Source organism: Bubalus kerabau, chromosome 1, assembly GCF_029407905.1.
Source record: "Bubalus kerabau isolate K-KA32 ecotype Philippines breed swamp buffalo chromosome 1, PCC_UOA_SB_1v2, whole genome shotgun sequence".
In the NCBI taxonomy this organism is placed as follows: Eukaryota; Metazoa; Chordata; class Mammalia; order Artiodactyla; family Bovidae; genus Bubalus; species Bubalus kerabau.
The window spans coordinates 177,401,131-177,428,745 of record NC_073624.1 but is presented as its reverse complement, the minus strand read 5'-3'; the positions used below and the strand labels follow the sequence as shown (position 1 = coordinate 177,428,745).

The 27,615-nt window shown below is 43.9% G+C and overlaps 1 protein-coding gene and 1 pseudogene across 1 annotated transcript; both read left to right on the top strand.

Moving 5' to 3' along the window:
• Positions 1-7,049: 7,049 nt before the first annotated feature.
• LOC129641954 (olfactory receptor 1I1-like) lies at positions 7,050-7,991 on the top strand. The gene has a single exon (XM_055566528.1). The coding sequence runs from the start codon at positions 7,050-7,052 to the stop codon at positions 7,989-7,991; it is 942 nt and encodes a 313-aa protein (XP_055422503.1).
• Positions 7,992-15,631: 7,640 nt separating this feature from the next.
• On the top strand, positions 15,632-16,573 carry LOC129641953 (olfactory receptor 1I1-like; annotated as a pseudogene).
• The last annotated feature ends 11,042 nt before the right edge of the window (positions 16,574-27,615 follow it).

The following is a 27,615-nucleotide window of genomic DNA, read 5'->3' as shown; positions in this document are numbered from 1 at the left end:
AAAACCTTTGACTGTGTGGATCACAACAAACTGTGGAAAAATTCTTAAAGAGGTGGGAATTCCAGACCACCTTACCTGCCTCCTGAGAAGCCTGCCTGCAGGTCAAGAAGAAAGAGAACTGGACATGGAACAATGGACTGGTTCAAAATTAGGAAAGGAGTATGTCAAGGCTGTATATTGTCACCTTGCTTATTTATATGCAGAGTACATCATGCAAAATGCTGGACTGGATGAAACACAAGCCAGAGTCAAGATTGCAGGGAGAAATATCAATAACCTCAGATAGGCAGATGACACCACCCTTATGGCAGAAAGCAAAGAGCAACTAAAGAACCTCTTGATGAAAGTGAAAGAGGAGAGTGGAAAAGCTGGCTTAAAATTCAACATTCAAGAAATGAAGATCATGGAATCTGATCCCATCACTTCACAGTAAATAGACAGGGAAACAATGGAAACAGTGAGAGACTTTATTTTCTTGGGCTCCAATATCACTGTAGATGGTGACTGCAGCCATGAAATTAAAAGATGCTTGCTCCTTGGAAGAAAAGGTATGACAAACCTAGACAGCATATTAAAAATCAGAGATATTACTTTGCCAACAAAGGTCCTTCTAGTCAAAGCTATGGTTTTTCCACTAGTCATGTATGGACATAAGAGTTGGACCATAAAGAAAGCTGAGAGCCAAAGAACTGATGCTTTTGAAATGTGGTGTTGGAGAAGACTCTTGAAAGTTCCTTGGACTGCAAGATCAAACCAGTCAATCCTAGAGGAAATCAGTCCTATATATTCATTGGAAGGACTGATGCTAAGGCTGAAGCTCCAATACTTTGGCCACCTGAGGCAAAGAACTGACTCACTGGAAAAGAGCCTGATGCTGGGAAAGATTGAAGGCAGGAGATGAGGACAACAGAGGATGAGATGGTTGGATGGCATCACCAACTCGATAAACATAAGTTTGAGCAAGTTCTGGGAGTTGGTGATGGACAGGGAAGCCTGGTGTTCTGCAGTCCTTGGGGTCACAAAGAGTTGGATATGACTGAGCAACTGAACTGATACTGATTTATGCAGCATAAATTTATTGATTACTTTCCAGGAGCTTTCACTGGTGAACCTAACTGTATAAGTTCCCTATCCTCCTGGAGTTTCCTTCATGATGGAAGGAGTGAAAGGACATAGATTCAGGCACCTGAGCAGCCTAGGGAGGGGCTTGAACCTCCAGACCACCCTGCATGGGAACTTCCATGAGGTTCAGTTTGGGCTGGGAAGGGACACTAGGGCGTTTCCTAGTGAGAATGTATCCTTAGTGGAGTGTGCCTCCACTTTGTCACCCACTCCATTATCCCAAAGTGCCCATACTCCAGACAACAGGTCACAAGTGGCAAGAATACAAATAAGACAATTAGCATCTTCCTCCTTAACAAGGAGCCATGGGATTAAAATGCCCAAGAGCCCTCAAACTCTAAATACCCTGCTGTGACCCTGTTCACATACCCCAGCTGGGGTGGGAATACACGATTCCCTCCTGTACAACACAGACATCAGACTCCCCTCAGAAGTCACAGATGGCGGGTCTCCTCACATCTCTCCTGGTGTCTTAGCATTGACCTCAGAATCCTGTGGGATCCAGTGGAGACGGAGTCCGCCAAGACCATTCTCTTGGTAATACCCTCTTGGTAAGTCAGCCAAGGATGGAGAACAGGAGTGAACTGGAGGGGTTGGGGAAGAGGAATTGCATCTCTTCCTGAAAGGAGAGAGACTGTGAAGGGAGAGGGAGAATGAGAAAAAGAAGAGGAACTGAGAGCAATTCTATAGTCCGTGAGAAGGCAAAAGGTACAGAGGACAAACTCACTATAGCTAGTCATATGGAGAAAAAGCATTTTTGGTCTGTGGATGGAGGTCACCATAAAACAGTTTTCTCCAAAGCTGAGGTTCTTCAAGTACAGTCCTGGACCAGTAACAGCTGTGTCCCCTGAGAACTTCCTAGAACTATTGTTTCTCAAGCCCCATCCCAGACACTCCAAGGCATGAGGTTTTAACCAGCTCCCTCGGTGGCACTGATGTACATTCAAGGCTGAGAACCACTGTCCTAGTGCAAGCAAGGACTTCCTGTCAACAACCAAAGACGGTTGGAAATGTGTAGCCAGGAAGGGACTCACAGGAGTACAGGAAGCCCAGAGAAACCTGAGCATCACCCTATAAAAACCTCAAACCCAAGTCTAAAAACCCTTGAAAATTAATTAAATCTCTGCTGGAGATCTCTCAAGGTTATCCAGGAAGAGCTTGTGTCACTCACTTTTCTAAAGCTCCCTTTCACCACCTGTTCACCTTCCATGGTCCTGCTCCTCATAGTAGGGATTAGCATCTCTTCCTTGTTCTTAAAATACCATGGGGTCACCTATCACCTTTCTTATCCTGATTGAACTATGTACTGTGTAGTCCGATTTACTTCAGCAAACCTTAAATCTTTCTATAAACCAATGTTCTTGGAACGCAGGTAGATAAGAATCTAAAACACTTTAACAGCAGAGGATGACCTAGAACATGTTGGCAGAGTTTAACTATGAAACACCACTGCTCATAGGGTGTGAGTGGCCATACTCAGAAGCAATGGAGTTGGAGAGAGTGAAAATAAATCTCAGTTCAACTAAGAGCCCAACCACGTGCAGGCTGAGTGCCCAGAACATCTCTCTCAGCCCCTTTTTTTTTTTTTAATGCACCACCTGGCACGTGGGTTCAGACCAGGACCTGAACCCATGACCTCTGCAGTGGAAACATGGAAGCATAGATTCTTAACCACTACTCTGCCAGAGAAGGGCCAGGCCCAGTCTTTCTATTACCAGTTGTGGTCAACACCATATACCTCTCAGAGTCATTGTGAAATCTACACATGAAGAAACTCTGGGGACTTCCCTGGTGGTCCAGTGGTTAAGACTCTGCATCCCCAATGCAGGGGATGCAGGTTCGATCCCTTGTCAGGGACCTAAGAATTCACATGCCATGCAGCTCAGCCAAAAAATAAAAGAAAATTTTTTAAAAAATTAAGTGTTGCTCCTTAGACGTCTCAACACTTTTGTTGTCATTAAATGCCTCATATGTGCTTGTCAGAAATTGGTTTTAAGACCAGAGGACTTAACCAGGTAAAAAATGAGGGCAGCATCCCACTGCTGGTCATACACACTGAGGAAACCAGAATGGAAAGAGACACTTGTACCCCAGTGTTCATCGCAGCACTGTTTACAATAGCCAGGACATGGAAGCAACCTAGATGTCCATCAGCAGATGAATGGACAAGAAAGCTGTGGTACATATACACAATGAAATATTACTCAGCTATTAAAAAGAATGCATTTGAATCAGTTCTAATGAGGTGGATGAAACTGGAGCCTATTATACAGAGTGAAGTAAGTCAGAAAGAAAAACACCAATACAGTATACTAACACATATATATGGAATTTAGAAAGATGGTAACGATGACCCTATATATGAGACAGCAAAACAAACACAGATGTAAAGAACAGAATTTTGGACTCTGTGGAGAGGGTGAGGGTGGGATGATTTGAAAGAATAGCATTGAAACATGTATATTACCATATGTGAAATAGATCGCCAGTCCAGGTTCAATGCATGAAACAGGGTGCTCAGGGATGGTGCACTGGGATGACCCTGAGGGATGGGATGGGGAGGGAGGTGGGAGGGGGGTTCAGTTTGGGGAACACATGTACACGGCTGATTCATGTGAATGTATGGCAAAAACCACTACAATATTGTAAAGTAATTAGCCTCCAGTTAAAATAAATAATTTTTTTAAAAAGAAATGAGGGCAGCAAAGGAAAATCCTCTCATTGCTGGAAAGAGATGATATTAACATTTTACAAGGACCTGGTGAATCATGACACATTGGTTTTTTTTTCTATGTTGTCTATGTATCATAAGAGACACATATAGTGCCTAGCACCTAATATGTTCTCTATAAGTCTTCATTAATTTAAAGGAAGGATAAACACATTCACTGGAAAATGGAGACTTAAAGAGGCAAATGCAACCAAGCTTTGGTGGTCTTGTATGAATCTTCTTTCTCTGAACTTTCTATATGAACCTGATTGTCGTTGTTTTTCAATCACCCAATCATGTCCGACTCTTTGCAACCCCATGGACTGCAGCACGCCAGGCCTCTCTGTCCCTCACCATCTCCCGAAGTTTGCCCAAGTTCATGTTCATGAACCTGCTAATTCCCAATAAATAATGGGAACTTTCTAAATAGATGGGGAAACAAAACTAGGATCAAACTCATTGTCAGCTTAAAATGTATGAATGAGAATACTATCAGGCATGACTACATGTTGGCATTTCTTTAAAACTTGCTCTCTCCCATTCATTCCTTTGGTCCATATTTTCATATCAGTTCATGTCAGAATGTTATTTTACAAACTTGCTTTCCTGTCATCATATTAACTCCAGGAATACGTATGTAGGACATTCTGCTTTTTGTCAACTGACACTTGATCACACCTTTCTTATTGTCATGGAAACGGCTTATCTTTGAATAGTCCAGGCTGTGTCTGGGAGTTTTTACTTTGAATAAACTTTCTGAATATCTGTTCGACATGATACAACATTGTATATTTTACTGAGGGTGCAAAACTGTTACAAGAAGCAGTGATGGTTTGTCTAGATCATACGAAAATACAGAATTTCTTGTCCTGTGAAGGTACTGTTAAGACCAAATGTACTTCCAAAATGCCAGTAGCTTTCTGTTTTTAAATATGTATTTTGTTTATTTGGCTGTGCCGGGTCTTAGTTGCGGCGCACGGGCACGTGAACTCAACCCTTAAGTTGAGGCCTGCAGACTCCTAAGTTACAGCATTTGGGATCTAGTTCCCTGGTCAGTGATCTAATTGGGGCCTCCTGCACTGAGAGCATGACGTCTTAGCCACTGGACTACCAGGGAAGTCCCCAAAATGTCATTAGCTTTAAAGCTCCAGATATTCTTTTGTTAGTGTGAAAGTTCTCTATAAAACTTCTACTTTACCAGCATTCTGGGTTCATTCAAAGTCACTGTTTCCCCTGAAAATACATGACTACTGTCCCAGTGCACTGAATGCTTGAGGCCAGGGGCCTACTCACTAGCTTGTTGAAACATTTCTGCTCAGTTGAGTCATTTTAAATAATGCCAAACCTGATCATGCTGATTGCAGTTGCTGCTACAAATGTATTGTTTAGATAATACTGTAAAAATTAACAAACTATAACAGAAAGGAGGAAGGAAGGACGGAATGGAGGGAGAAAGGGAAGGAAAGGGAAGGGAGGGAAGGAATGGGAAATATGGTTTCATGAAATCCAAATTGTATGCTTTGTAAAGACTTAATAACAAAAAGGAATCATTTTTAAAATCTGCTGTCAAAATAGATGTGAGCAAGGTAATGGAAGACAATTTGGATGTAGACATGTAAAAATCTGAAAGGATTCTGTACCCAGATTGTTTTGCAAGGATCCTTAACTCCTTGTTCCACATTCATGGAAAAAAACAGAACACAGATTTCAGCCTATGTATATGGCTAAGGCAAGGCAGCTGATACAGATCTACCACCAATTTCCTCATACTAGAAAAGACCTTGGTCTTCATCAAAAAGTCCAATGAATAAATTTACATACTGGACTCAAGTTAAAATGTGAAAGGTATGTTTGTCCACTTTACGTTTCCACTCTTTTGCTGGAGTTTCCAACACTGGTTCTCATCACAACAAATGAGAAGGGGTCTACCTAGTCATCACCTGGGAGCAGATCATAAAGTGCCCCTAATGAACTTAGGGTTCATTGGATGCTTCAGAAAAGTGCTATTCATCCCTATATCCCTAGTCATGAACCCAAAAGAGATGCTAAAATTATGTCTTACTGATGAAAGAGGAAAGGGAGTAAAGGAGGAAAGGAAAGAGAGAAAGATGAAGGGAAAAGAAGAGAAAGATGATCAGGTTTGCACTTGATTTCTCTCAATTTGATTTTCTATGAAGCTTGGCTCTATGAAGAGAAATGATGGTGTTTATGAACAATACCTAAGTTGTCCCAAAACAACTAAGTCAGACATTTGAGACTATCCATGGCAGAAAGTGAAGAGGAACTAAAAAGCCTCTTGATGAAAGTGAAAGAGGAGAGTGAAAAAGTTGGCTTAAAGCTCAACATTCAGAAAACGAAGATCATGGCATCTGGTCCCATCACTTCATGGGAAATAGATGGCGAAACAGTGGAGAGAGTGTCAGATTTTATTTCTTTGGGCTCCAAAATCACTGCAGATGGTGACTGCAGCCATGAAATTAAAAGACGCTTACTCCTTGGAAGAAAAGTTATGACCAACCTAGATAGCATATTGAAAAGCAGAGACATTACTTTGCCAACAAAGGTCCATCTAGTCAAGGTTATGGTTTTTCCAGTGGTCATGTATGGATGTGAGAGTTGGACTGTGAAGAAAGCTGAGCACTGAAGAATTGATGCTTTTGAACTGTGGTGTTGGAGAAGACTCTTGAGAGTCCCTTGGACTGCAAGGAGATCCAACCAGTCCATTCTGAATGAGATCAACCCTGGGATTTCCTTGGAAGGAATGATGCTAAAGCTGAAACTCCAGTACTTTGGCCACCTCATTCTAAGAGTTGACTCATTGGAAAAGACTCTGATGCTGGGAGGGATTGGGGACAGGAGGAGAAGAGGACGACAGAGGATGAGACAGCTGGATGGCATCACTGACTCGATGGACGTGAGTCTGAGTGAACTCTGGGAGTTGGTGATGGACAGGGAGGCCTGGAGTGCTGCGATTCATGAGGTCGCAAAGAGTCGGACACGACTGAGCGACTGAACTGAACTAAACTGAACTGATTCTCAGACATGGATGGTTTTCCTTGGGGAAACAGAGGTCCATGGAAGGGAGCTGTAAGAATCCCATGGGTTTTCACAAAACACACAGGTTTGCAGGGAGCTGAGACAGAACTCCATCTCTGACTCCAAATTTTATGTCTCTCATCTTCCTCCTTTTCTCCTTCACGGTAGACAGAAGCTGTCCATGGAGCGAGAAAACCGAACAGCAGTCTCAGAATTCCTCCTCCTTGGACTCTCAGAAAAGCCAGAGCATCAGATCTTCCTCTTTGGGCTCTTCCTGCCCATGTACCTGGTCACCATCTTTGGAAACCTGCCCATCATCCTGGCCATCATCACAGACTCACACCTCCACACGCCCATGTACTTCTTCCTCTGTAACCTGTCCCTGGTGGACATTTTCTTGTCTTCCACCACCATCCCCAAGATGCTGGTGAACCTCTGGACTCAGAGAAAACTCATCCCCTTTGCAGGCTGCCTTGCCCAGATGTATGCCTTCCACCTGTTTGGGACCATGGACAGCTTCCTCCTGGCTGTGATGGCCATTGATCGGTTCATGGCCATTGTCCACCCTCTGCGCTACTTGGCCATCATGAGTCCCCGTGTGTGTGGGTTGCTAGTGGTGGGGTCGTCGCTGATCACCAACCTTCAGTCCATTGTCCACACCAGCCTCATGGCTCAGTTGACCTTCTGCACTGGCTCTGAAATCCCCCACTTCTTCTGTGACCTCATGCCCCTGCTGAAGCTCTCCTGCTCAGACACACACACCAACGAGCTGGTGATCTTTGCTTTCGGCATCATTATGGCCATCAGCCCTCTCACATGTATCCTCCTCTCTTATATCTGCATTTTCTGGGCAGTCTTCAAGATCCCTTCTGCTCAGGGCAAATGGAAAGCCTTCTCCACTTGCAGCTCACACCTCACCGTGGTGACTCTATTCTATGGCACCATCTTTGCCGTGTACCTGCAGCCAGCATCTCCCACCTCCTCTCAGAAGGACAAGGCGGCTGCCTTGATGTGTGGGGTGGTCATCCCCACGCTGAACCCCTTTATCTACAGCCTAAGGAACAAGAACATGAAGGCAGCCCTGAGGAAACTATTCAGCAAAGCAACTACCTCTCAGTCCTAGGACAGAAAAGTTGTTCAGCACCTACCATGTTCCAGGACCACAGCTCAGTGCCTAGGACACAAGGATACGCTCTGTTTCTGCCCTCAAAACATTCAGCCTGGTGGCTGATACAGACATGTCAATAAATCATCACAGAGCAACATGGTGATTGTGTCAACAGAGATGAATGAAGTGCTACAGGAAGGGAAAGATGTGTATTTTCCCCATGATCTCTTTCCCCTTAAGATCAGAGCAGAGGAGACTTTGAAGTAGCCTTAAACTCTCTGAGGTACTGAGCTTATAGGATTTCTCCTTTTTGAAGGAAAGATTAGCTGTGCTCAATTTTAATACTGATAAAGACAATGTGTATTAGCCAGGTGTATTACATCACCATGCTTTCTAATGACTTGGGGAAGGACTTTGAGATGAGCTGATTCACTATTGGATTCAGCAGCCACAATTCTCAGTCTTACATAGAGTCTAGTGGTTTGACTTTGCAGGAGGACCACTGTCATCAACAGGCCTCCCATGTCTCCCAGATTGGGACATAGGAGATGATGCATTTGGATCACGGTGATTGTGATTCAGCAGGCTGACCAGCCCCTGGTGCTACAGGTGCTATCAACAACAAGCAGATGGGCAGTGTGGGTTACACAGAGAGTTAGAATTAGGGGGTGAATTGTGTACAACAAATTATTCTTGCCTGGAGAATCCCATGGACAGAGGAGCCTGGTGGGCTACAGTCCACGGGGTCGCAAAGAGTCAGGCATGACTGAGCAACCTTACTTTACTTTGTGTACAACAAAAAACATATGTCAAAATCATATGGGTACTTCATACCCAGTACTTCTTTCTCATTGGTGGTGTTCGGTCACTAAATCATATCTGACTCTTTGTGACCCCAAGGACTGCAGCACACCAGGCTTGCCTGTCCTTCTCTATCTCCCAGAGTTTGTTCAAATTCATGTCCATTGTGTTGGTCATGCCATCCATCCAACCATCTCATCCTCTGCTGTTCCCTTCTCCTCCTGCTTTCAGTCTTTCCCAGCACCAGGGTCTGTCCCAGTGAGTTGGGTCTTCACATCAGGTGGCCAAAGTATTGGAGTTTCAGCTTGAGCATCAGCCCTTCCAATGAATATTCCTTCCAAAGGCTTGATTTCCTTTAGGACTGATGGGTTTGATCTCCTTGCTGCCCAAGGGACTCTCAGGAGTCTTCTCCTGCACCACAATTTGATAGCATCAATTCTTTAGCACTCAGCCTTCTTTACAGTCCAACTGTCACATCTGTTCATCACTCCTGGGAAAACCATAGCTTTGACTATACAGACCTTTGTTGGCAAAGTGATGTCTGCTTTTTAATATGCTGTCTAGGTTTGTCACAACTTTTCTTCCAAGGAACAACTGTCTTTTAATTTTGTGGCTGCAGTCACCGTCTACAGTTATTATGGAGCCCAAGAAAATAAAATCTGCCACTGGGTCTTTACTAAGGTCATCAAGTTAAAATGAGGTCATTGGGGGAGGGGGTCCTAATGACCTCGTGACTGACTATCTTATAAAAAGGTAGAATATGGACACAGACATTCCCCCAAGGGAGAAGGCCACATGAAGATGAAGGCGGAGATCAAGGTGATGCTTCCACAAGCCAAGGAATGCCAGAGATTGTTAGCAAACAAACAGAAGCTAAGAGAGAGGCATGGACAGATTCTCCCTCATACTCCCAGAAGGAAGTGTGTGTGGGTGTGTGTGTGGAGATGGACATCCTGGGAAGTTACACAGAAGTCATTTAGAGGGGTTATCCATTAAGGGGACACGTTAAGAACTGGATAAATGGGGACCTGAATTAATGGACATCATTTCATTTTGTCCTTGCATGGCTACTTTCTTAAACAAGAGTTAGTATTAACATATTTTAAAAGTTAACATTTTTAAGAAATCTAAAAGCCAGTCAAGGAAAAGGTAAAACTAAAGGGATTCCAGGAAATAGAGAGGCTACCTAGTGGAACAGAAATGGGAGTCGTGACCTGGACGCTGCAACACCAAAGATTCAAATCCACCAACAATTTTTTTGATGCGGACAATTTTTAAAGTCTTGACTGAATTGGCTACAATATTGCTTCTGTTTCATGTTTTGGTTTTGGGGGCAAAGGCATGTGGGATCGTAGCTCCCTGAACAAGGATTGAACCCTCACCCTCTTCATTACAAGGCAAAATCTTAACCAGTGGACCACCGTGGCAGTCCCCGGACAACATTTTGATTCAAGAGTAGAAGGGAAGACTTCCCTGGTGGTCCAGAGGTTGAGATTTCCATCTCCCAGTGCACAGGGCATGGGTCCATATTGGTCGGAGAACCAAGATCCTGCATGCTTCATGGTATGGCAAAAAAAAAAGAGTAGAAGAGAGATTCCCTAATCCTACTCAAGATGTGCTATGTAGGGAGTGGGTGTGCTGTGTTTAGTGGCTCAGTTGCATCCGACTCTTTGCAACCCCCTGGACTGACCCGCACCAGGCTCTTCTGTCCTTGGGGATTCTCCAGGTAAGAATACTGGAGTGGGTTGCCATGCCTTCCTCCAGGCAATCTTCCCAACCTAGGTATTGAACCCAGGTCTCCCACACTGCAGGCAGATTCTTTACCATCTGAGCCACCAGTGAAGGCCAAGAATAATGGAGTGGGTAGCCTATCCCGTCTCCAGGGGATCTTCCCAACCCAGGAATCAAACCGGGGTCTCCTGCACTGCAGACAGATTCTTTACCAGCTGAGCTACCAGGGAAGCCCTTGGTAGAGACTACACCAGGTTAAAGAAGACTGATCACTTCCCATGACCGACAAGAAGACATGGTAATAAGGACTGAAGCCCCTGTGCCAAGCATAGCACCTGACTTACAGTCAAGATGTGTTTGATACCTTTATTTATCTGACATATGTTAACTGATTATTTATTAATTTCTAAGAGCTTTCATTGGTGAACTTAACAATATAAATTCCCTGTCTTTGTGGACTTTCCATCAAGGTCAGATGAGTGAAAAGACATGGACTCAGGCATCTGAGCACCCTGAGGAGGGGTATGAACCTCCAGACCACCCTGCACGGGAACTATCATAGGGCCACAACGACTGAGCCTACACACTCGCATCCACGTGCTCTGGAGACCACTCATCACAGCTAAAGAAACTCCCATGCTGCAAAGAAGACCTAGCGCAGCTGAAAAAATATTGTCTTTTCCTAGCAATGAGAGGAGTTTCCTTTCGTTAACTCATTTCTTACCTAGATAGGTCCCCAGTTCTCAAAGCCTGGGAACACATTGCCGACAGAAACACAGGCATTTAATGACAATATCTGTACAGCATTGAGCCTTTTCAGGTACTACCATTTCTTTATGTGTGGGTTTCGCAACAACTCAGAGAGAGAAAGAGAGATGGAGCTGATGAGGGCCACCAAGCCTGGAAGTGCTTGGTCTCTCATTTGAGCTGAGACTTCTTTTCACTCTCTCACACTCCACTGCTTCTGAGAATGGCCACTCATACACTATGAGCAGTGGTGTTTCAAAGCTAAACTCTGTGCTGTCAACAAGTACTAGGTTAAACTCTTTAATTATGAGTATTTTAAATTCATATATCTCTGCTTTCCAAGACAATGGGTCTTTGGAAACGTTTTAAGACAATGGGTCTTTGGAAACGTTTTAAGGGTTACTGAAGTGTGTGGGTTGGAGAAGGTAATGGCAACCCACTCCAGTACTCTTGCCTGGAAAATCCCTTGGACAGAGAAGCCTGGTAGACTGCAGTCCATGGGGTCGCAAAGAGTCGGACACGACTGAGCCACTTCACTTTCATTTTTCACTTTCATGCATTGGAGAAGGAAATGGCAACCCACTCCAGTGTTCTTGCCTGGAGAATCCCAGGGACGGGGGAGCCTGGTGGGCTGCTGTCTATGGGGTCATGCAGAGTTGGACACGACTGAAGTGACTTAGCAGCAGCAGCAGAAGAAATGTGTGGGTAATCATAGGGCTTCCCTGGTGGCTCAGTGGTAAAGAATTTGCCTGACAGTGCAGGAGACGTGGGTTTGATCCCTGGGTCAGGAAGATGCCCTGGAGAAGGAAATGACAGCCCACTCCTGTAATTCTTGCCTGGGAAATTCCATGGACAGAGGAGCCTAGTGGGCTACAGTCCATGGGGTCGCAAAAGAGTCGGATACAACTTAGTGACTAAACACCACCACCACAATGGGTAAACCTAGTATATAGGTCAGTCTGTACAAGGAAGGTGATACGTGACCCCAAGGTGTTTCAAGAACAAAGAAAATATGCTAATACCTGCTGTTAGGAATAGGACCACTGGAGGCAAAGAGGCGGTGAAAGAGGGCTTTAGGAAGGCTAGCAGCACAGGGTCTTCCTTGTTAAACTGGACAGGTCTCCAACAGAGACGCAGTTACTTTACAAGGGTTTGAGTTTTTGTAGGGTGATGCTCAGGTCTGTCTAGGGCTTCCCAGGTGGCACTAGTGGTAAAGAACTGGCCTGCCAATGCAGGAGACTAAGAGACACGAGTTTGATCCCTGGATCAGGAAGATCCCCTGGAAGAAGGCATGGCAACCCACTCCAGTATTCTTGCCTGGAGAATCCCATGGACAGAGGAGCCTGGAGGGCTATGGTCCATGGAGTTGCAAAGAGTCGGACACGACTGAAGCAACTTAGTATGCAGGTTTCTCTCGGTTGCATATACTACTGTGAGTCCCTTCCTGGCCACACCTTTGCAACTGTCGACAGGAAGTCTTTGGTTGCTCTAGGGCAGTGGTTCTCAGCCTGGACTGTACATCACTGCCACCTAAGGGACTGGCGGCTCAGTCTGGGCTGGGAGGGGACACTCTGGAGAGTGGGGTCTTAGTTCTCTGACCAGCCATGTAACTCATTTCTCCTGCACTGAAAGATGGATTCTTAACCACCAGAGATGTCTCTCAAAAAGATAATATTAGCATTTTACAAGGACCTGGTGAATCATGTCATGTTGATTTTTTTCTATATTGTCTGTGTATCATAAGAAACAAGCTTAGTGCCTAGACCCTAACACATTCTCCATAAATCTTCATTAGCTTAAAGGAAGGATGAACACTACCCACCGGGAAATGGAGACTTGGAGAGGCAAATGCAACCAGCCTTTGGTGGTCTTGTATGAATGCAGTGAAGATCTGCTTTCTCTGGACTTTTGATATGAACCTGCTAGTAATAATGGGGACTTTCTAAATAGATGGGGAAGCAAAACTAGGATCAAACTCATTCTCAACTTAAAATGAGTGAATGGGAATTGTATCAAGCTTGCCTACTACATGTCTGCATTTCTTTAAAGCTTGCTCTCTCCTGTTCTCTCCTTTCATCTAAATTTTCCTATCAGTTCACGTCAGAAAGTTATTTTACAAACTCACTTTTCTTGTCATCATATTAAAATCAGGAATAAGCATGTAGCACATTCTGCTTTCTGTCAGTTAGACATCTAATCACACTTTTCTCATTGTCATGGAAACAGCTTACCTTTGAATAGTACAAGTCGGGAGTTTTTATTTTGAATAAACTTTTTGAACATCTGATTGATGAGATACAACAGTGTATATTTTAATGCAAACCTGTTTTTAATGGGCAGTGACAGTTGCTCTAGAATATAAAAAAAATATAAAATTTCTTGTCCTGCAAAGCAACTGCTGAGAGCAAATAGACTTCCAAAATACCATTAGTTTTAAGGCTCCAGATAGTGTTTTGTAACTGTGAAAGCTCCCTTTAAAACTTCCACTTTACCAACTTTCTGGGTTCACCCAAAGTCTCTTTTTCTGCTGAAAATCAACTGACTGTTGCCACCATATGCTGAATGCTTGAGGCCTGGAGGCTAAGCACTAGCTTGCTGAAACATTTCTGTTCAGATGAGCTGACTCATTTTAAATAATCCTAAACCTGATTATAGTGGCTGCTGCGAGTGTATTGTGTAACTAATATGATCTGATTCCACAAACTACAAGAGAAAAGAGGAAGGAAGGAAGGGAAGGAGGCAAGGAGGGAGGGAGGAAATGGGAAATGGGGTTTACAAAAATCAAATTGAATGCTTTGTCAAGTCTTAATAATAAAAAAGAATCATTAAAATATATTGCTGTCAAATTAGTTGTGAGCAAGGTAATTGAGAGCAATTTCCATATAACATTGTAAAATATACTGAGATCTGAAAGGATTCTGCACCTAGATGGGTTAGCAAGGATCATTTCTGGTTCAATCCTCATGAAACCAACTGGAGCATAGACTTCAGCCTACATACATGGCTAAGGCAAGACTGCTAACACGTATCTACCATCAATGTAAGCATAATTAGAGAAAAGTTCTCGGTCCTCATCAGGAAGCCCAGTGAATAAATTTATCTGCTGGATTCAAATTAAAATGTGAAAAGTATGTTTATGCACATTTATGTTACCACCCTTTCATGAGAGTTTTCAACACTGATCGCAAAAAAAAGAAAAGAAAGAGGGAGTCTACCTAGTGATCACATGGTTGTTCTGTTTCTCTGCTGCTGCTGGTGCTAAGTCGCTTCAGTCGTGTCCAACTCTGTGCAACCCCATAGACGGCAGCCCACCAGGCTCCCCCGTCCCTGGGATTCTCCAGGCAAGAACACTGGAGTGGGTTGCCATTTCCTTCTCCAATGCATGAAAGTGAAAAGTGAAAGTGAAGTTGCTCAGTCATGTCCGACCCTTAGCGACTCCATGGACTGCAGCCCACCAGGCTCCTCCGCCCATGGGATTTTCCAGGCAAGAGTACTGGAGTGGGGTGCCATTGCCTTCTCCGGTTCTGTCTCTCAGTCGTGTCCAACTCTTTGTGACCCCAAGGACTGCAGCACACCAGGCTTCCCTGTCCTTCACCATTTCCCGGAGCTTGCTCAAACTCATGTCCATCAAGTCAGTGATGCCATCTGACCATCTCATCCTCTGTCATACTCTTCTCCTCCTACCTTCAGTCTTTCTCAGCATCAGGGTCTCTTCCAATGAGTTAGCTCTTTGCATCAGGTGGCCAAAGTATTGGAGCTTCAACTTCAGCATCAGTCCTTCCAATGAATATTCAGGGTTGATTTCCTTTAGGATTTAGTGATCACACAGTAGTATTAATAGATCACAAAATGCCCCTAACAAACTTGAGTTTCACTGGAAGAGCAGAAGAGTATTATTCATCTTATACCACAAGTCATGAACCCAAAATTGATGCTAAGATTATGTCTTATTGATGGAAGAATGAAAGGGAGGGAGGAAAGGAAAGAAAGATGAGGGGGAAGGAAGAGAAAGGAGAACAGAAGATAATCATATTTGGATTTGATTTCTCCCAATTTTGTTTTCTATGAAACTTTGCTTCACTGAAGAAAAACAATGGTGTTTGTGAACAATATACCCTTGAGAAAATTGTCTCAAAACAATATACCTTGAGACAGGTTGTCTCAAAACAACTTAGTTAGATCTTTGAGACTGTCTCAAACATGGATGGCTTTGTTTGGGAAAACAAAATTCCATGGAAGGGAGCTATAAGAATTCCATGCATTTTCACAGAATGTACAGGTCTGTAGGGAGCTGAGACTAGAATTCCAACCCTGACTCCCAGCTTTACATCGCTTCCCTCTGCCCTTGTTTCTTTCCTAGCAGACAAAAGTTGTCCATGAAGCGAGAAAACTAAACAGCAGTCTCAGAATTCCTCCTCCTGGGACTCTCAGAAAAGCCAGAGCATCAGACCTTCCTCTTTGGGCTCTTCCTGCCCATGTACCTGGTCACCATCTTTGGAAACCTGCCCATCATCCTGGCCATCTTCACAAACTCACATCTCCACACACCCATGTACTTCTTCCTCTGTAACCTGTCCCTGGTGGACATCTTCTTGTGTTCCACCACCATCCCCAAGATGCTGGTGAACCTCTGGACTCAGAGCAAAGCCATCCCCTTTTCAGGCTGTCTTGCCCAGATGTATGCCTTCCACGTGTTTGGGACCATGGACAGCTTCCTCCTGGCCATGATGGCCATTGACTGGTTTGTGGCCATTGTCCACCCTCTGCGCTACTTGGCCATCATGAGTCCCCGTGTGTGTGGGTTGCTAGTGGTGGGGTCGTCGCTGATCACCAACCTCCAGTCCATTGTCCACACCAGCCTCATGGCTCAGTTAACCTTCTGTGCTGCCTCTGAAATTCCCCACTTCTTCTGTGACTTCATGCCCCTGCTGAAGCTCTCCTGCTCAGACATACACACCAATGAGCTGGTGATCTTTGCTTTTGGCATCATCATGGGCATCAGCCCTCTCACATGCATCCTGCTCTCTTATATCTGCATTTTCTGGGCAGTCTTCAAGATCCCTTCTGCTCAGGGCAAATGGAAAGCCTTCTCCACTTGCAGCTCACACCTCACCGTGGTGACTCTATTCTATGGCACTATCTTTGCCGTGTACCTGCAGCCAGCATCTCCCACCTCCTCTCAGAAGGACAAGGTGGCTGCCTTGATGTGTGGGGTGGTCATCCCCATGCTGAACCCCTTTATCTACAGCCTAAGGAACAAGAACATGAAGGCAGCCCTGAGGAAACTAGTCAGCAAAGTAGTCCCATCTCAGTCTTAGGGCAGAATAGTTTCTTAGCATCTACCATGTTCCTTGGGCTTCCCTGGTGGCTCAGAAGGTCTGCCTGCAATACAGGAGACCCAGGTTTGATCTCTGAGTCAAATGATTCCCTAGAGAAGGGAGTGGCTACCCACTCTAGTATTCTTGCCTGGAGAATTCCATGGACAGAGGAGCCTTGTGGGCTACAGTCCATGGGGTCGCAAAGAATCTGACACGACTGAGCCACTAACACTTTCACTTTCACTATATTCCAGGATCACTCTTCAGTGCCTGAGATGCAGGAATACATGCCATCTCTGCTCTCAAGGCATTCAGAATCTGGTAGGGGATGGAGATGCATCAGTAAACCATCACAGAGCAACACGGTGATTGTGTCATAAGAGATGATTAAGTGAGTGATACAGAAGGGGAAAGATAAGGGTTTTTCTCCATGATTTATCTTACCCCTCAAGGTCAACATAGAGGAGACTTTGAAGTAGCCTTAAACTCTCTGAGGTATTGAGTTTATAGGATTGCTACATGGATAATCCTTATTGAAGGAAAGATTAGCTACATTCAATTTTAATATTGATAAAGACAATGTACATTAGCCAGATATATCGCCATGTTTCCTAATGACTTGGGGGAGGAATCTGAGAGCATGTGTTGGGATTAGCTCACTAGGTGTTCATTCAGAAGTGACAAGTCTCTGTCCCAGAGGGGGCCTAGTGGTCCATAAGGTAGCCCCCTCAGTCCTAGGGCAGAATAGCTGTTCAGCACCTACCAACGTTCGGTGACCACTTTTCAGTGCATGGGACACAGGAATATATCCATTGCTGCTCTCAAAACATTCAGAATCTGGTGGGAATAGAGATATGTCAATAAATCATCACAGATCAACTTGGCAAATGCATCATAAAAGAGAAATAAAGTGCTATGGGAAGGGAAAGTGAAAGAAAGTAAAGTGAAAGTGTTAGTCTCTCAGTCATGTCTGACTCTCTGTGACCCCATGGACTGTAGCCTGTCAGGCTCCTCAGTCCATGGGATTCTCCAGGCAAGAATACTGGAATGGGTTACCATCCCCTTCTCCAGGGGATCTTCCCAATCCAGGGATCGAACCCGGGTCTCATGCAATGCAGCCAGATTCTTCACCATCCTATTTTTGCCATGGTTTATCTTCTTCCATGAAGACCAGAGTAGCATAGAAGACTCTGAAGTAGCCTGAAAGTCTCTGAGGTTTATAGGATTGCTGCGTGGATAATCCTAGTGGGATGAAAGACCAGCTCCTCTCAGTTTAATATTGATAAAACAGTGTGTATTAGCCTCGTGTATTATATCACTGTGCTTCATAAGTGACTTGGGGGAGGACTTTGAGAGCATCTGTTGAGATGAGCTGACTTGCTGTCCAACTCAGCAACCACCATTCTCAGTCTCACAGGGAACCTAGTGGCTTGACTTTGCACGATGATCACAGTCTTAAACAGGCCTCTCGTGTCCCCCAGATTGGGACATAGGAGATGCTGCCCTTTGGATCGTAGGGATTGTGATTCAGCAACCTGATACTGGATCCTGGAATCTGGCTTCTTAGCAGGCTGTCCAGGTGGTCCTCAAGCAGGCAGTGCACAGATCACAGTGGGACGACTCTGGCCCTGGGGGAGCTTCAGAGTCCATATGTTTCCTGCCATTCCATCACCTGACTCCAAACCCTATATGATTCTCTAGGTGCTGTCAGCAACAAGTAGATGCAGTGAGCTGGGATGCAGAGAAAGGTCGAGTTAGGGGTTGAGTTGTGTCCTCCAAAAAGATATGTTGCAGTCTAATATCTCAGTCTAACCCCCAGCACCTCAGAAGGTGACCTGTCCAGAAAATAGGGTCTTTTCCAAGATAACTAGTTCTAATGAGGTCATTAGGGTCCTACTCCACTGCGACTGGCATCCCTATAAAAAGATAGAAATTGGACACAGACATGTGAGAGGGGAGAAGTCCATGTGAAGATGGAGATGATGCTTCTACGAGCCAAGGAATGCCAGAGATTTCAGGAAACCACCGGAAGCTAAGAGAGAGGCATGGAACAGACTTTTCATCACCATCTCCAGAAGAAATAAACCCTGCTGACAACTTTGATGTTGGACTTCTGGCCTTCAGAACTTTTAGAGGATACACTTCAGTTGTTTAAGCCACACAGTATGTGATACTTTGTTATGAAGCCCTAGCAAACTGGTACAGTTAGTTGAGGAAGGGCTGGCATCATGCAAAGACCATGCCCAGATATATCCTCTCAAGTGCTGACTACCCTGTGTTCTGGTTAAAGATCTACCCTGTGTTCTGGTTAAGGGAGTCTGTGCTACAATTGGAGAAAACCTGAAGGATTCAGATTGCATGAATTCAATTTCTTGGTCTCAGTGTGATGACAGTGAGGATACCAATAGCTGAGATTTATTATGTGCCCTGCACGGGGATCATCCCTTTAAATGCACTATCTCATTAAATTTCAAACAAAAAGCCTACAAGAGCAGTCCCCAGCATTTTTGGCACCAGGGACTAGTTTCATGGAAGACAATTTTTCCATGGACCAGGGTGTTGGTGGGATGGTTTCAGGATGATTCAAGTCCATTACATCCATTGTGCACTTTACTTCTATTATTATTACATCAGCTCCACCTCACATCATCAGGCATTAGATCCTGGTGGTTGGGGACCCCTACCTTTCCTACAAGGTAGGAAATATAACTCCTTATTTTACAGATGAGGAAACTAGACTTGAAAAGTACAGCTTCTAATAAGCAGTAGTGAAGGTTCAAACAGAGGACCCATTCTACAGCCCCCGGTCTCAACAACACACAATATTGTCTAGAATTCAGTGCCCAAAGCACGGATTTACTAACTGCAGTCGGTGGGCCAAATTCAGCCAACAGCCTGTTTTTGTGTGCCCTGCAAGCTAAGAGTGGTTTTTACATTTTTAAATGGTTGGAAATTTTTTAAAAGAAGACTACCTCATGACACATTAAAATTATGTAAAATTTTAATTTTAGAGCTCATAAATAAAGTTTTATGGGAACAGAATTGGACCATAAAGAAGGCTTAGGGCCAAAGAATTGATGCTTTTGAACTGTGGTGCTAAAGACTCTTGAGAGCCTCTTGGACTGCAAGGTCAAACCAATCAAACGCAAAGGAAATCAACCCTGAATATTCATTGGAAGGACTGATGCTGAAGTTGAAGCTCCAATACTTTGGCCACCTGATGCGAAGAGCCGACTCGTTGGAAGAGACCCTGATGCTGGGAAAGATTGAGGGCAAAAGGAGAAGGGGGCGACAGAGGATGAGATAATTGGATGGCATCACTGACTCAATGGACATGAGTTTGAGCAAACTCCGGGAGATAGTGAAGGACAAGAAAGCCTGGCGTGCTGCAGTCCGTGGGGTGACAAAGAGCTGGACTTTTGTGACTTCTTAGTGACTGAACAAGGAGAAGGCAATGGCACCCCACTCCAGTACTCTTGCCTGGAAAATCCCATGGATGGAGGAGCCTGGAAGGCTGCAGTCCATGGGATCGCTGAGGGTCGGACACGACTGAGCGACTTCACTTTCCCTTTTCACTTTCATGCATTGGAGAAGGAAATAGCAACCCACTCCAGTGTTCTTGCCTGGAGAATCCCAGGGACAAAGGAGCCTGGTGGGCTGCCGTCTATGGGGTTGCACAGAGTCAGACACGACTGAAGTGACTTAGCAGTAGCAGTGACTGAACAAGCGACTTAATAACTGAACAACAACAACAAGCAACACTCATTAATTAATTCATCATCTGTGACTGTTTTTGGGCTTCCCAGGTGTCACAGTGGTAAAGAATCTGCCTGCTAATGTAGGAGATGCAAGAGACACGGATTCAATCCCTGGGTCAGGAAGATCCCCTGGAAAAGGAAATGGCAACCCACTTCAGTATTCTTGCCTGGAAAATTCCATGGGCAGAGGAGGCTCAGTTCAGTTCAGTCGCTCAGTCATGTCTGACTCCTTGCGACCCCATGAACCGCAGCACGCCAGGCCTCCCTGTCCATCACCAACTCCCAGAGTCCACCCAAACCCATGTCCATTGAATCAGTGATGCCATCTCACCATCGCATCCTCTGTCATCCCCTTCTCCTGCCCTCAATCTTTCCCAGCATCAGGATCTTTTCAAATGAGTCAGCTCTTTGCATCAGGTGGCCAAAGTATTGGAGTTTCAGCTTCAACATCAGTCCCTCCAATGAACACCCAGGACTGATCTCCTTTAGGATGGACTGGTTGGATCTCCTTGCAGAGGAGGCTGGTGGGCTACAATTCATGGGGTCACAAAGGGTCTAACATGACTGAGCACACACACATACACAACTCTTTTCAAGCTACAATGTATCCTGTGCAAAATCTAAAACATTTACTATCTGGCCCTTTACAGGGGGATTTTCTGATTTCTTTTTAAATTAATTTTTATCAGAGTAGACTTGCTTTACAATGTTTCTTTAGTTTCTGCTGTACAGTAAAGTGAACCAGCCGTACATATACATTTATCCCCTCTTTTTTAGATTTCCTTCCCATTTAACTGACCTCTTTTCTATAGAAAAAGGAAAGCCTGATACTCATTGGTCCATGAATCAGAGTCATCATTATTATGATAAGCTTGACAGAAATGAAGACTCAGACACCATATCAGACCACTTAAGTCATCATTTTAACCATCTCAGGGGAGTTATATGAGCCTTAAAATTTGAGGATCACTGGAATAGATGGGGGTAGAGAATGGCTGTGGAGATCTGGGCCCTAAATATGTCTTCAGGGACATGAGAGATCCAAATCTGGGGCATTTTTTCCACAGGCATCTTCCATTTTTCCCGGCCCTGGACAGGGTCAGAAGAGGTTCTACCCAAAAGCTTTAAAAGCATTACAGCTACAGTTTGAATAAGTGGCCAGCAGGTGGCAATAGTGGAACGTCACAAAATGGATTAAAAACTGCTTTTATTTTTTTTATTTTTTTTTTTTTAGTCCTTGTCTTTTTTTTTTTTTAATTTATTTTAATTGGAGGCTAATTACTTTACAATATTGTATTGGTTTTGCCATACATCAACATGAATCCGCCATGGGTGTACACATGTTCCCCATCCTGAAACCCCCTCCCACCTCCCTCCCCATACCATCCCTCTGGATCAACCCAGTGCATCAGCCCCAAGCATCCTATATCATGCATCAAACCTGGACTGGCGATTCACTTCTTATATGATATTATACATGTTTCAATGCCATTCTCCCAAATCATCCCGCCCTCTCCCTCTCCCACAGAGTCCAAAAAGACTGTTCTATACATCTGTGTCTCTTTTGCTGTCTCACATACAGGGTTATCATTACCATCTTTCTAAATTCCATATATATGCATTAGTATACAATGGCACCCCACTCCAGTACTCTTGCCTGGAGAATCCCATGGACGGAGGAGCCTGGAAGGCTGCAGTCCATGGGGTCGCTGAGGGTCAGACTCGACTGAGCAACTTCACTTTCACTTTTCACTTTCATGCATTGGAGAAGGAAATGGCAACCCACTCCAGTGTTCTTGCCTGGAGAATCCCAGGGACAGGGGAGCCTGGTGGGCTGCCGTCTATGGGGTCACACAGAGTTGGACACGACTGAAGTGACTTAGCATGTAGCATACTGTAAAAACTGCTTTTAGGAAACACAGATCCTGGCTCCTCTGGGAGGAAACAGCATGTGCAGCCTCCCTGTGGTGGGACAGAGCCTGGGTTGCTCAGGGAAATCATGGAGACCGGTGTGTCCTTAGCCCACAGTGAGGACAGATGAAATGTGCAGGGGGCTGTGATCAGACCTCACCAGGGGGGATTGTACTCAGGATGAAGGGACCATCGGGGGATAAGCAAGAATACAGGAGGGCAGGTGCTTCAGAACAGACCGGTTGCCAAGTCCTACCATGCATTAGTGATGAGTAAGCTTTTTCTGTAAAGGGCCAAAGGGTAAATGAATATCAGCTTTATGAACCATAAGGCCTCTGTCACAATGACTCAGCTCTGATGCTACAATGAGGAAGGCAATACCTCGAGAAAAGGTATTTCTATCATTTTACATGTCACAAAATATAGTACTTTTTAAAGGTGTGGTACATATATGAACCCTTGGGCTGCAAGGAGATCCAACCAGTCCATCCTAAAGGAAATCAGTCCTGGGTGTTCATTGGAAGGACGGATGTTGAAGCTGAAACTCCAATACTTTGGCCACCTGATGCGAAGAGCTGACTCATTTGAAAAGACCCTGGTGTTGGGAAAGATTGAAGGCAGGAGGAGGAGGGGACGAGAGAGGATACAATGGTGAGATGGCATCACCGACTCAATGGACCTGAGTTTGAGCAAGCTCCGGGAGTTGGTGATGGACAGGGAGGCCTGTCCTGGCATGCTGCAGTTCTTGGGGTTGCAAAGAGTCAGACACGACTGAGCAACTGAACTGAACTGAACATATATGAAAGTATGAAAGTGAAAGTTGCTCAGTCGTGTCTGACTGCAACCCCATGGACAGCAGCCTTCCAGGCTCTTCTGTCCATGGAATTCTCCAGGCAAGAATGCTGGAGTGATTTGCCATGCCCTTCTCCAGGGGATGATCCTCCTGATCCAGGGATTGAACCCATGTCTGTCACATTGCAGGCAGATTCTTTACCATCTGAGCCACCAAGGAAGCCCAAGAACCACGTAATATGACTGAACCATTAAAAAGGGTGAAATCATATGGCAGAAACCAACACAATATTTTAAAGCAATTTTTCCTCCAATTTAAAAATAAATTTGAAATAAAGAATGCAATAATGGCACTTGCAGCAACATGGATGGACCTAGAGGTTGAGTGAATAAGTCAGACAAAGGAGAAATATTGTATGACATCCCTTATATGTGGAATCTAAAATGAAATGATACAAATGAACTTACAAAACAGAAAGAGACTCAGACTTAGAGAACAAACTTAACGTTTGCCAGGGGGGATGGGTGGGGGTAAGGAATAGTTAGGGAGTTTGGTATGGACACACTTGCTCTATTTAAGGACACGCTGTTATATTTAAAATGGATAAGCAATAAGGACCTACTAGATAGCACATGGAACTCTGCTCAGCATTATGTGGCAGCCTGGATGGGAGGGGAGTTTGGAAGAGAATGGATACATGCATATGTATGGTTGAGCCCCTTCCCCGTTCACCTGAAACCATTACAACACTGTTTGTTCATCAGCTATCCCCCAATACAAAATAAAACATTTTAAAAATAAGTAAATAAACATACCTCAACATAATAAAAGCTATATATGACAAACCCACAGCAAACATTATCCTCAATGGTGAAAAATTGAAAGCATTTCCTCTAAAGTCAGGAACAAGACAAGGGTGCCCACTTTCACCATTACTATTCAACATAGTTTTGGAAGTTTTGGCCACAGCAATCAGAGCAGAAAAAGAAATAAAAGGAATCCAAATTGGAAAAGAAGAAGTAAAACTCTCACTATTTGCAGATGACATGATCCTCTACATAGAAAACCCTAAAGACTCCACCAGAAAATTACTAGAACTAATCAATGACTATAGTAAAGTTGCAGGATATAAAATCAACACACAGAAATCCCTTGCATTCCTATACACTAATAATGAGAAAACAGAAAGAGAAATTAAGGAAACAATTCCATTCACCATTGCAACGGAAAGAATAAAATACTTAGGAATATATCTACCTAAAGAAACTAAAGACCTTTATATAGAAAACGATAAAACACTGGTGAAAGAAATCAAAGAAGACACTAATAGATGGAGAAATATACCATGTTCATGGATTGGAAGAATCAATATAGTGAAAATGAGTATACTACCCAAAGCAATTTATAGATTCAATGCAATCCCTATCAAGCTACCAACAGCATTCTTCACAGAGCTAGAACAAATAATTTCACAATTTGTATGGAAATACAAAAAACCTCGAATAGCCAAAGTGATCTTGAGAAAGAAGAATGGAACTGGAGGAATCAACCTACCTGACTTCAGGCTCTACTACAAAGCCACAGTTATCAAGACAGTATGGTACTGGCACAAAGACAGAAATATAGATCAATGGAACAAAATAGAAAGCCCAGAGATAAATCCACGCACATATGGACACCTTATCTTTGACAAAGGAGGCAAGAATATACAATGGATTAAAGACAATCTCTTTAACAAGTGGTGCTGGGAAATCTGGTCAACCACTTGTAAAAGAATGAAACTAGAACACTTTCTAGCACCATACACAAAAATAAACTCAAAATGGATTAAAGATCTCAATGTAAGACCAGAAACTATAAAACTCCTAGAGGAGAACATAGGCAAAACACTCTCTGACATACATCACAGCAGGATCCTCTATGACCCACCTCCCAGAATATTGGAAATAAAAGCAAAAATAAACAAATGGGACCTAATTAACCTTAAAAGCTTCTGCACATCAAAGGAAACTATTAGCAAGGTGAAAAGACAGCCTTCAGAATAGGAAAGAATAATAGCAAATGAAGCAACGGACAAACAACTAATCTCAAAAATATACAAGCAACTCCTACAGCTCAATTCCAGAAAAATAAATGACCCAATCAAAAAATGGGCCAAAGAACTAAATAGACATTTCTCCGAAGAAGACATACAGATGGCTAACAAACACATGAAAAGATGCTCAACATCACTCATTATCAGAGAAATGTAAATCAAAACCACTATGAGGTACCATTTCACACCAGTCAGAATGGCTGTGATCCAAAAGTCTACAAGCAATAAATGCTGGAGAGGGTGTGGAGAAAAGGGAACCCTCTTACACTGTTGGTGAGAATGCAAACTAGTACAGCCACTATGGAGAACAGTGTGGAGATTCCTTAAAAAACTGGAAATAGAACTGCCTTATGATCCAGCAATCCCACTGCTGGGCATACACACTGAGGAAACCAGAAGGGAAAGAGACACGTGTACCCCAATGTTCATCGCAGCACTGTTTATAATAGCCAGGACATGGAAGCAACCTAGATGTCCATCAGCAGATGAATGGATAAGAAAGCAGTGGTACATATACACAATGGAGTATTACTCAGCCATTAAAAAGAATACATTTGAATCAGTTCTAATGAGGTGGGTGAAACTGGAGCCTATTATACAGAGTGAAGTAAGCCAGAAAGAAAAACACCGATACAGTATACTAACGCATATATATGGAATTTAGAAAGATGGTAACAATAACCCTGTATACGAGACAGCAGAAGAGACACTGATGTATAGAACAGTCTTATGGACTCTGTGGGAGAGGGAGAGGGTGGGAAGATTTGGGAGAATGGCATTGAAACATGTAAAATATCATGTTTGAAACGAGTTGCCAGTCCAGGTTCGATGCATGATACTGGATGCTTGGGGCTAGTGCACTGGGACGACCCAGAGGGAGGGTATGGGGAGGGAGGAGGGTTCAGGGTGGGGCACACATGTATACCTGTGGTGGATTCATTTTGATGTTTGGCAAAACTAATACTATTATGTAAAGTTTAAAAATAAAATAAAATTTTTTAAAAAAGAAAAAAAATAAGTAAATAAAATGGATAACTAACAAGGACCTACTCGATAGCACAGGGAATTCTGCTCAGTGTTATGTGGCAGCCTGGATGAGAGGGGAACTTGGGGGAGAATGGATACAAGTATATGTATAGCTGAGTCATTTTGCTGTCCACCTGTATCACAACATTGTTAATCAGCTACACTCCAATCCAAAATAGAGAAAAAGTTTTATTAAAAATAGTACTTTTTTCCCATTGCCTTGAAAAATGTATTGAACTCATCAAATTAATGCAGAAAGAATCTCAACTAATATTAACCTTCTGTGTATTCTGCTCCCCCAAATTATAGTGATAAAATGTAGCATGGAGTGGAGCTTTCGTTTGCTTGTTTTAAAGAAAGTAAAATAATATTGCAGAAATGCATCTGCTGTTTGGGTTTTAGTGGCTGGCACTCCTCCTCAACCCTGCCCCTTCAACATAGTTGCCTCTCTTAGTACGGCTGGCTACCTTGCAACCGTGCTGCCCGGTTCTTAACCGGTAGGGCCACCTGGGAAGCTCTACCTGCAACAGATGTTCCCAAATATAGTAACTACCAAAATATCTCAAAATACCAAAATATCTCAACTACATCTCGGGGAGGAGAGGAGGAGGGGATGAGAAGGGGATGATAGAGGATTAGATGGTTGGATGGCATCACCAACTCAATGGACATGAGTTGAGTACGCTCCAGGAGTTGGTGATGGACACGGAAGCCTGGCATGCTGCAGTCCATGGGGTCGCAAAGAGTCGGACACGACTGAGAGACTGAACTGACATCTCAAAAAGAGGAAATCAGGAAGAAGTTTCCACTTTCTGTATCAACTGTCTAATCCCTAATTTGCAACCCAGAAAATCCTGTCTAAAATCTAGTGTGGGCTTCCTAAAATTACAAATCACTGGACATATTAATCTTATGGTCACATCACTAACTCTTCCCTCGCAAACACTAGGTTTGAAGGTCTTAATTACCAAACAAAATTATCAACAGTAGCATGAAATTTGGTCCATGAACTGCAGCCTTTTATTTTCGATCATGGGGCTCAGCAGCTGCTCAAAATTTACTTGTTGAGTAAATTAAGGAATGAATGAACTGATGGATGGATGGATGAGAGGATCAATGGATGAATAACGCGGGCCAGTTGTTGTTGTTCATTTGCTTAGTCATGTCCAACTCTGCGACCCAGTGGATATAGCAGGGGGTGCCTCTATCCTCCACTATCTCCCAGAGTTTGCTCAGACTTCTGTCCATTGAGTTGGTCATGCCATCTAACCATCTCATCCTCTGCTGTCCCCTTCTTTTGCCTTCAGTCTTTCCCTGCTGCTGCTACTGCTAAGTCGCTTCAGTCGTGTCCGACTCTGTGCGACCCCATAGACGGCAGCCCACTAGGCTCCTCTGTCCCTGGGATTCTCCAGGCAAGAATACTGGAGTGGGTTGCCATTTCCTTCTCCAGTGCATGAAA